Below are 9460 nucleotides of genomic sequence, written 5' to 3'. Positions count from 1 at the left end.
GTACTGAGGGAGCGCCGCACTGTCGGAGGGTCAGTAGTGAGATGCTGTCTTTCAGATGCGCAATGCCTGCTGCAGTTCAATAGCCGTTGGGATACACCGGTCTTGCGGGTGGAGACGCTGGGACAGGGGTTGGCCCTCTTGTGGCGGAGTGGGTTCGGAGGAGGAGATGTGGACACGTGGGCGGGGATACCAGTGTTGTTGTTTTGTAGCCTGCCTTGACCCCCACTCTGCCCATCCTGACGGTGCATCCTGCTTTGTGCCCTCTTCTTGACCACAGGGCCACCTGTACCTGCTGGTGACTGACCAGGGCTTCCTGTCCGAGCAGAAGGTGGTGTGGGAGAGCCTGCACAACGTGGAGGGAGACGGCAACTTCTGCGACTCTGAATTCTGCCTCAGCCACCCCTCGGGCAGACAGCTGTCTTACACCGGCGCCCGGGCCCCGCAGGAGCAGATCGACCAGGTGAGGATCGCTCCGCGTCGACTGACACACACACACGCCGCCCCCCCCCCCCCCCCCCCCCCGCCGCCCAGGCCCCTTCAAAATGTGATCTTCTAGCGTCACCTCACTCGGCTGGAGATTCAGCTCAGGTCATTGGGTCTCTCTCACCTCTGGGTCAGAAGCTCGAGAGTTCGAGTCCCCACTCCAGGGACTCGAGCTCCATAATCCAGGCCATGTATCTGACATTACAAACACTTCCAAACAAAAGTCCCTCATTGGAACATCCTGAGGTGACGAAAGGCACTAGGGAAATGCAGGCCTGACGTACCCTCTGGTAATAACATTTAAAATTCTCATTCTTGGTTTCAAATCTCTCATAGGCCTCCTCATCCCCTCCCTATCTCTGTCACCTCCTCCAGCCCCGACACCCCTCCCTATCTCTGTCACCTCCTCCTCCAGCCCCGACACCCCTCCCTATCTCTGTCACCTCCTCCAGCCCCGACACCCCTCCTTATCTCTGTCACCTCCTCCTCCAGCCCCTACACCCCTCCCTATCTCTGTAACCTCCTCCAGCCCCGACACCCCTCCCTATCTCTGTCACCTCCTCCAGCCCCGACACCCCTCCTTATCTCTGTAACCTCCTCCTCCAGCCCCTACACCCCTCCCTATCTCTGTAATCTCCTCCAGCCCCCTACACCCCTCCCTATCTCTGTCACCTCCTCCTCCAGCCCCTACACCCCTCCCTATCTCTGTAACCTCCTCCAGACCCAACACCCCTCCCTATCTCTGTAACCTCCTCCAGCCCCAACACCCCTCCCTATCTCTGTAACCTCCTCCTCCAGCCCCTACACCCCTCCCTATCTCTGTAACCTCCTCCAGCCCCTACACCCCTCCCTATCTCTGTCACCTCCTCCAGCCCCGACACCCCTCCCTATCTCTGTAACCTCCTCCTCCAGCCCCTACACCCCTCCCTATCTCTGTAATCTCCTCCAGCCCCCTACACCCCTCCCTATCTCTGTCACCTCCTCCTCCAGCCCCTACACCCCTCCCTATCTCTGTAACCTCCTCCAGACCCAACACCCCTCCCTATCTCTGTAACCTCCTCCTCCAGCCCCTACACCCCTCCCTATCTCTGTAACCTCCTCCAGCCCCTACACCCCTCCCTATCTCTGTCACCTCCTCGAGCACCTACACCCCTCCCTATCTCTGTCACCTCCTCGAGCACCTACACCCCTCCCTATCTCTGTCACCTCCTCGAGCACCTACACCCCTCCCTATCTCTGTCACCTCCTCCAGCCCCTACACCCCTCCCTATCTCTGTCACCTCCTCCAGCCCCTACACCCCTCCCTATCTCTGTAACCTCCTCCTCCAGCCCCTACACCCCTCCCTATCTCTGTAATCTCCTCCAGCCCCCTACACCCCTCCCTATCTCTGTCACCTCCTCCTCCAGCCCCTACACCCCTCCCTATCTCTGTAACCTCCTCCAGACCCTACACCCCTCCCTATCTCTGTCACCTCCTCCAGCCCCTACACCCCTCCCTATCTCTGTAACCTCCTCCAGACCCTACACCCCTCCCTATCTCTGTCACCTCCTCCAGCCCCTACACCCCTCCCTATCTCTGTAACCTCCTCCTCCAGCCCCTACACCCCTCCCTATCTCTGTAATCTCCTCCAGCCCCTACACCCCTCCCTATCTCTGTAATCTCCTCCAGCCCCTACACCCCTCCCTATCTCTGTCACCTCCTCCTCCAGTCCCTACACCCCTCCCTATCTCTGTCACCTCCTCCAGCCCCTACACACCTCCCTATCTCTGTCACCTCCTCCAGCCCCTACACCCCTCCCTATCTCTGTAACCTCCTCCAGCCCCTACACCCCTCCCTATCTCTGTCACCTCCTCCAGCCCCGACACCCCTCCCTATCTCTGTAACCTCCTCCAGACCCTACACTCCTCCCTATCTCTGTAACCTCCTCCAGCCCCTACACCCCTCCCTATCTCTGTAACCTCCTCCAGCCCCTACACCCCTCCTTATCTCTGTAACCTCCTCCAGCCTCTACACCCCTCCCTATCTCTGTAACCTCCTCCAGCCCCTACACCCGTCCCTATCTCTGTAACCTCCTCCAGCCCCTACACCCCTCCCTATCTCTGTAACCTCCTCCAGCCCCGACACCCCTCCCTATCTCTGTAACCTCCTCCAGCTCCTACACTCCTCCCTATCTCTGTAACCTCCTCCAGCCCCAACAACCCTCCCTATCTCTGTAACCTCCTCCAGCCCCTACACCCCTCCCTATCTCTGTAACCTCCTCCAGCCCCAACAACCCTCCCTATCTCTGTAACCTCCTCCAGCCCCAACATCCCTCCCTATCTCTGTAACCTCCTCCAGCCCCTACACCCCTCCCTATCTCTGTAACCTCCTCCAGCCCCTACATCCCTCCCTATCTCTGTAACCTCCTCCAGCCCCTACACCCCTCCCTATCTCTGTAACCTCCTCCAGCCCCTACACCCCTCCCTATCTCTGTAACCTCCTCCAGCCCCTACACCCCTCCCTATCTCTGTAAACTCCTCCAGTCCCTACACCCCTTCCTATCTTTGTAAACTCCTCCAGTCCCTACACCCCTCCCTATCTCTGTAACCTCCTCCTCCAGGCCCTACACCCCTCCCTATCTCTGTAACCTCCTCCAGCCCCTACAACCCTCTGAGATCTCTTCTCTCCTCCAATTCCGGCCTCTTGCCCATCCCTCTATTCCCATCGTTCCACCATTGGCGGCCGTGCCTTCAGCTGCCTGGGGGGGTTCTGAGCTCTGGAAATCCCTCCCGAAACCTCTCTGCCTCTCTCTCTCTCCTCCTCTAAGACGCACTTTGGAACTGACCCCATTGACCGAGCTTTTGCTCACCCTTCCCTAATATGTGACTCAACGTTGGATTTTGCCTGATTGCGCTGTTTTGAATCAGCTTGAAACGTTTACTGGGTGAAAGGCGCTATATAAACGCCTCGTCCCAGTTCATTGTTGTGTTGTTGTGCACTGTAGGATTATATGGTAGCTCTGTCACTGCAGCAGCAGCAACAGGCCCCGGGAGACATCAGTGACGTGGAGCTTGCTAAGAGACTGCAGGAGGAGGAGGACCAGCAAGCGCTGCAGTACCTTCAGCAACAGGAACATGACGCTCAGCTGGTAAGTCCCCACACTTCACACGCACAGGGTTATGTTCAATTTTCCAGCACAGAGACAGGCCATTCGGCCCTTCTGCCCCATGGTGTTTGTGCTCCACACGAGCCTCCTCCCAGCCCCTCTTCAACTCCACCTCCATCAACGCATCCTTCTATTACTTTCTCCCTCGTGTGTTTATCCAGCTCCCCCCTCCCTCCCCTCCGCTTCAATGTATCTCTGCGATGCACCTTGACCACTCCCCGCGGGAGCGAGTCCCACGTTCTCCCCGCTCCCCACGGGAGCAAGTCCCACGTTCTCCCCGCTCCCCGCCGGAGCGAGTCCCACGTTCTCCCCGCTCCCCGCCGGAGCGAGTCCCACGTTCTCCCCGCTCCCCGCCGGAGCGAGTCCCACGTTCTCCCCGCTCCCCGCCGGAGCGAGTCCCACGTTCTCCCCGCTCCCCGCCGGAGCGAGTCCCACGTTCTCCCCGCTCCCCGCCGGAGCGAGTCCCACGTTCTCCCCGCTCCCCGCCGGAGCGAGTCCCACGTTCTCCCCGCTCCCCGCCGGAGCGAGTCCCACGTTCTCCCCGCTCCCCGCCGGAGCGAGTCCCACGTGCTCCCCGCCGGAGCGAGTCCCACGTGCTCCCCGCCGGAGCGAGTCCCACGTGCTCCCCGCCGGAGCGAGTCCCACGTGCTCCCCGCCGGAGCGAGTCCCACGTGCTCCCCGCCGGAGCGAGTCCCACGTGCTCCCCGCCGGAGCGAGTCCCACGTGCTCCCCGCCGGAGCGAGTCCCACGTGCTCCCCGCCGGAGCGAGTCCCACGTGCTCCCCGCCGGAGCGAGTCCCACGTGCTCCCCGCCGGAGCGAGTCCCACGTGCTCCCCGCCGGAGCGAGTCCCACGTGCTCCCCGCCGGAGCGAGTCCCACGTGCTCCCCGCCGGAGCGAGTCCCACGTGCTCCCCGCCGGAGCGAGTCCCACGTGCTCCCCGCCGGAGCGAGTCCCACGTGCTCCCCGCCGGAGCGAGTCCCACGTGCTCCCCGCCGGAGCGAGTCCCACGTGCTCCCCGCCGGAGCGAGTCCCACGTGCTCCCCGCCGGAGCGAGTCCCACGTGCTCCCCGCCGGAGCGAGTCCCACGTGCTCCCCGCCGGAGCGAGTCCCACGTGCTCCCCGCCGGAGCGAGTCCCACGTGCTCCCCGCCGGAGCGAGTCCCACGTGCTCCCCGCCGGAGCGAGTCCCACGTGCTCCCCGCCGGAGCGAGTCCCACGTGCTCCCCGCCGGAGCGAGTCCCACGTGCTCCCCGCCGGAGCGAGTCCCACGTGCTCCCCGCCGGAGCGAGTCCCACGTGCTCCCCGCCGGAGCGAGTCCCACGTGCTCCCCGCCGGAGCGAGTCCCACGTGCTCCCCGCCGGAGCGAGTCCCACGTGCTCCCCGCCGGAGCGAGTCCCACGTGCTCCCCGCCGGAGCGAGTCCCACGTGCTCCCCGCCGGAGCGAGTCCCACGTGCTCCCCGCCGGAGCGAGTCCCACGTGCTCCCCGCCGGAGCGAGTCCCACGTGCTCCCCGCCGGAGCGAGTCCCACGTGCTCCCCGCCGGAGCGAGTCCCACGTGCTCCCCGCCGGAGCGAGTCCCACGTGCTCCCCGCCGGAGCGAGTCCCACGTGCTCCCCGCCGGAGCGAGTCCCACGTGCTCCCCGCTCTCTGGGTAAAGACGTTTCTCCTGAATTCCCGATCGGATTTGTTAGTAACTGTCTTATATTGATGACCCCCCTAGTTCTGGTCTCTCCCCTCGCAAGTGGAAACATCTTCTCTACGTCGACCCTATTGAAACCCTTCCAGAATTTTAAAGACCTCGATCAGGTCACCCCCTCGGCCTCCTCTTTTCTAGAGAGAAGAGCCCCCGGCCTGTTCAGCCTCTCCTGATAGTTATAACTTCTCCATCCTGGTATCGTCCCTGTGAATAGTTTCAACACCTTCTCCAGCCTCTCAGTATCCCTTTTTTATAGCAGGGAGACCAGAACCTGTGGCAGTAACTCTGAGCGCCGTCTAACTAAGGGCTTTGTGCGCCTCTGTCACCACTTCTCTGCTTCTCAGCTCTACCCTTCCAGAAACAAACACCCAGTGTTTGGTTTGTGTCTCTATGGCCGTATCAACCCACCTCGCTTTGTGGTGCAGGGGTTTTCCACAGAGTAAACACAGAGAAACTGTTTCTACTGGGCAGGAGGGTCGGTAACCAGAGGGGGACACAGATTGAAGAGAATCGGGGAAAGAACCAGAGGGGGAGATGAGGAGAATTTGTTTTTATTTACACAGCGAGTGGTTGTGATCTGGAAGGCGCTGCCTGAAAGGGCGGTGGAAGCAGATTCAATAGGAACTTTCAAAAGGGGGGGAATCGGATAAATACTCAGAGGGGAAACATTTGCGGAACTGTGGGCGAAAGAGCAGGGTGGGTGTGGGATTAATTGGATAGATCTCTCAAAGAGCCAGCAGAGGGACGATGGGCCGAATGGCCACTTCCTGTGCCACAGGGTCACCTGCGGACGCCCGGGGATTGCAAAGGTGGGGGGGTTGCGGTTAGCACGACTTTAATAAATGCAGCAGCAGCACTGCCTCTTCCCCCCACCCCCCCACCCCACCTCGCCTCTCCAACCTTGTCTTCTCTGGTTTGTCTCCTGTGTGACAGCAGGCACCCCCAGGGCGCCCGGCAGCGGGCGCTGGACGGCCGGGCGTGGGCGCTGGACGGCAGGCAGCGGGCGAGCGGAGGCCGCAGCGGGAGGAGAAGACGGGCAAGGACTGCGCCATCCTGTGAGCCGCCATCTATCTCGCTGGGGCGGCAGTGGCTCGGTGGGGGGGGTTTGGTATCGTCTCTCTCGGCCTGCGGGCTGCTCCTCCGCTAGACCCTACTCCGCTGGCCAGACACCTCCCCCTCCCCCTCAACCCGCAGCGACGCAACACTACAAGCACCCCCTTCCCCCGACCCTGCCCTGCCACCGCCTCCCCACCACAAGTTGAAGAAGAGGTTGTTTTGTTTTGAGTGTGTGCCCGTCCCCCCTCTCACTGGGACGTCGGACATGATATTTGCCAACTTTAAGCTCGGCCTATCCCTGCTCTACCCCCGTCACCTTAAAAACAACCCCCCACCTTCTCTCCAAGTCCTGTGCCCCTCCCCCACTCGCTCCCCTCACCCTCGCCCCCTTCGACCCCTCGCCCCACTTCGACCCTTCGCCCCCTCACTCCCTCGCGCCCCCCCCCACTTCAACCCCTCATTCTCTCGTCCCCTCGTTCACGTGCCCCGGAGATTAACCGTCCGTTCCGGCACCATCCAGGATCGTCGGCGTTTCTCCCTTCCCCGTGAAGTTTAGGTGGTCCGTTTTCCGCTTCGGTCACCGCCCGGCACATTCCAAAATGGCCGCCTCCTCCCCTCTGTTGGCGTCTCTGGTGTGAGGATGAGGTGCAGATCGTTCATTCGGAGAGCGAGGGGGGCGTTGGGGGAGGTGGGGGGGGGGGGGGGGGGGGGGGGAGTTAAATGAGGCTAATCTCACACCTCTCACCCCCACCCCGCCCCGCATTCGTGCCAAAGCGAGAGGTGAAACAATTGGGTGCCTTTGGCGAGGGAGCAGCGGCCTGAGAGGGGCCTTGTTGGGGGGGTGGGGTTCAGGGGTCACGGGTTCCGACTCTCCCCACCGCCCCAACTACCGTGCAGCAGCAAGCGCGCAGCCACCAGGCCCGGGAGGGGAATTGGCGAGACCTACAACCCGCTTCCGATGCGGAGACGGAATGATCCGGAAGGTCCGGGGCTCCTGTCCCCCTGCGCAGGACCCCGCTACAGATCTTCAGCCGAGAGGGGAGTGGGAATCTGGAACTCTTCTCTCCCCTGAAAAGGTCGGGGGTGAGGGTGGGGGGGTTTGTTGGGGGAGGGGGCTCACTTGGAAATTGCCTGAGAGATGGATGGAGTTTTGTTGGGCCGGGGGCGGGTTGAGGGTTACTGAACCAAGGCGGTTAGATGGCGTTAAAATACTGGTCAGCTCTGATTTGGTTTGAATAGAGGGGCTGAATGGCCTCCTCCTGTCCCTATGTAACAGGCCCAAGAGGAGCTGAATGGCCTCCTCCTGCTCCTATGTAACAGGCCCAAGAGGGGCTGAATGGCCATCTCCTTTCCCTATGTAACAGACCTGGGAGGGGCTGAATGGCCTCTCCCTGTTCCCATGTAACCAGCCCGCCATAGGTTTAAGGGTCTCTTCCTTTGCTGCTGTAACAGGCCCTGGAGGGGCTGAATGGCCTCCTCCTGTCCCTGTGTAACAGGCCCGATTAGGGGCTGAATGGCCTTCTCTGTTCCCCCACCCGCCCTCTCTCAGGGGTCGGTGATGATTTCTGTTGGTTAAAGTGCACAGGAGATGCTGTACGTGGCTGGCCGGTCTACCCTCAAGATATTGTCTCAAAGCAGAGATTCCTCGCCTGTCCACCCTTACAGCCCACCGTCCAACTCTCCCTTTCCCCCTCGCTCGCTCTGTCCGCCAGACTGCTCATACTGCACAGGTTTCCCAACTAGAATTGCCTTTTGGAACCACGCGAGTGTTCACTTTATGTTTGCCTAAAGATCCTGGGTTTGGTTTTGCCAGATAATGTGTATGTGTATATAACTACAATAAACCTGCTGGGTCTAATCGAGTGGCCTTCTGTTGTTCCATTATTGTTAGAAATGAGGGTTCGAACTTCTCAGCCAGTCTCCCCCAGAGAGCAGTCCCAACAACCAAGCTCAAAGGAACTGGAGGAGGCCATTCAGCCCCTCTCGAGTCAGTTACACAGGAACAGGAGGAGGCCATTCAGCCCCTCTCGAGTCAGTTACACAGGAACAGGAGGAGGCCATTCAGCCCCCTCTTGGGCCTGTTACACAGGAACAGGAGGAGGCCATTCAGCCCCTCTCGAGTCAGTTACATGGGAACAGGAGGAGGCCGTTCAGCCCCTCGAGCCTGTTACTCCATCCAGTCCGATCATGGCCAATCTGAATCTGAACTCCATTTAACCCCTCCCCCCCGACTCCATCACCCTTAATTCCCTTAACTCAGCACAATCTATCCGTCCAGCTGATTCTCCCTCCAGCCCTCCCCTCTGTCAGCTCCACAGATAACGGGCAGGTTGGAAATGGGTTTTTTTTGGGGGGATTGGTAGAGCGAGGCTGAGAGAGTAACCGCTCTATTATTCCACTTCTTTTCAAGAAAGGCCTTCAGAATGATTTCGCCAAGGGAATTCATCTGAGCTTTCTGTCACCTCATCGCCCCAGAAATAACCAAAGCACCCCCCGGCCAGCTCCCCCACACAATCCCAAAATCACCTGCTTTTTTAGTGGTGTTGGCTGAGGGATGAATATTGGGCCCCTAGGGCGATAGTAACTGTGCCCCACCCAGCCCCTCCCTGAGCGCCATTCTGGTGTTACTAGAAATCGAGGTTTGAACCTGCCCATCTCCCTCCTGGGTTCAGTCCCAGCTGCTCACCTGTGCCTTTCAACATCAGCCAAGGAATTTTTTACATCCATCTGAGAGGGCAGATGGGGGCCTCTGTTTGATGTTTCCTTGGACCGTACAGCAACTCCCTCGGCACCAGTCCTTCAACAGCGCGGCCCTCCGACAGTGCGGCGCTCCCTCAGTACTGACCCTCCGACATTGCGGCGCTCCCTCAGTACTGACCCTCCGACATTGCGGCGCTCCCTCAGTACTGACCCTCCGACAGTGCGGCGCTCCCTCAGTACTGACCCTCTGACAGTGCGGCACTCCCTCAGTACTGACCCTCCGACAGTGCGGCGCTCCCTCAGCACTGACCCTCCGACAGTGCGTCGCTCCCTCAGCTCTGACCCTCCGACAGTGCGGCGCTCCCTCAGTACTGACCCT

General features: G+C 60.6%; 1 protein-coding gene across 1 annotated transcript in view; it reads left to right on the top strand.

Moving 5' to 3' along the window:
• mindy1 (MINDY lysine 48 deubiquitinase 1) overlaps positions 1-8243 on the top strand; it is a 24629-nt gene extending 16386 nt beyond the window's left edge. The window contains exons 4-6 of the mRNA XM_041181790.1: positions 278-460; positions 3468-3611; positions 6259-8243. Of these exons, the coding sequence (XP_041037724.1) occupies positions 278-460; positions 3468-3611; positions 6259-6384 (453 nt within the window). The 3' untranslated portion in view covers positions 6385-8243. The remainder of the gene's footprint in view (positions 1-277; positions 461-3467; positions 3612-6258) is intronic.
• The last annotated feature ends 1217 nt before the right edge of the window (positions 8244-9460 follow it).

This window comes from Carcharodon carcharias, assembly GCF_017639515.1.
Source record: "Carcharodon carcharias isolate sCarCar2 chromosome 36 unlocalized genomic scaffold, sCarCar2.pri SUPER_36_unloc_31, whole genome shotgun sequence".
NCBI lineage: Eukaryota > Metazoa > Chordata > Chondrichthyes > Lamniformes > Lamnidae > Carcharodon > Carcharodon carcharias.
The sequence above is the reverse complement of the archived record's forward strand: the minus strand, read 5'-3'. Positions and strand labels throughout refer to the sequence as shown.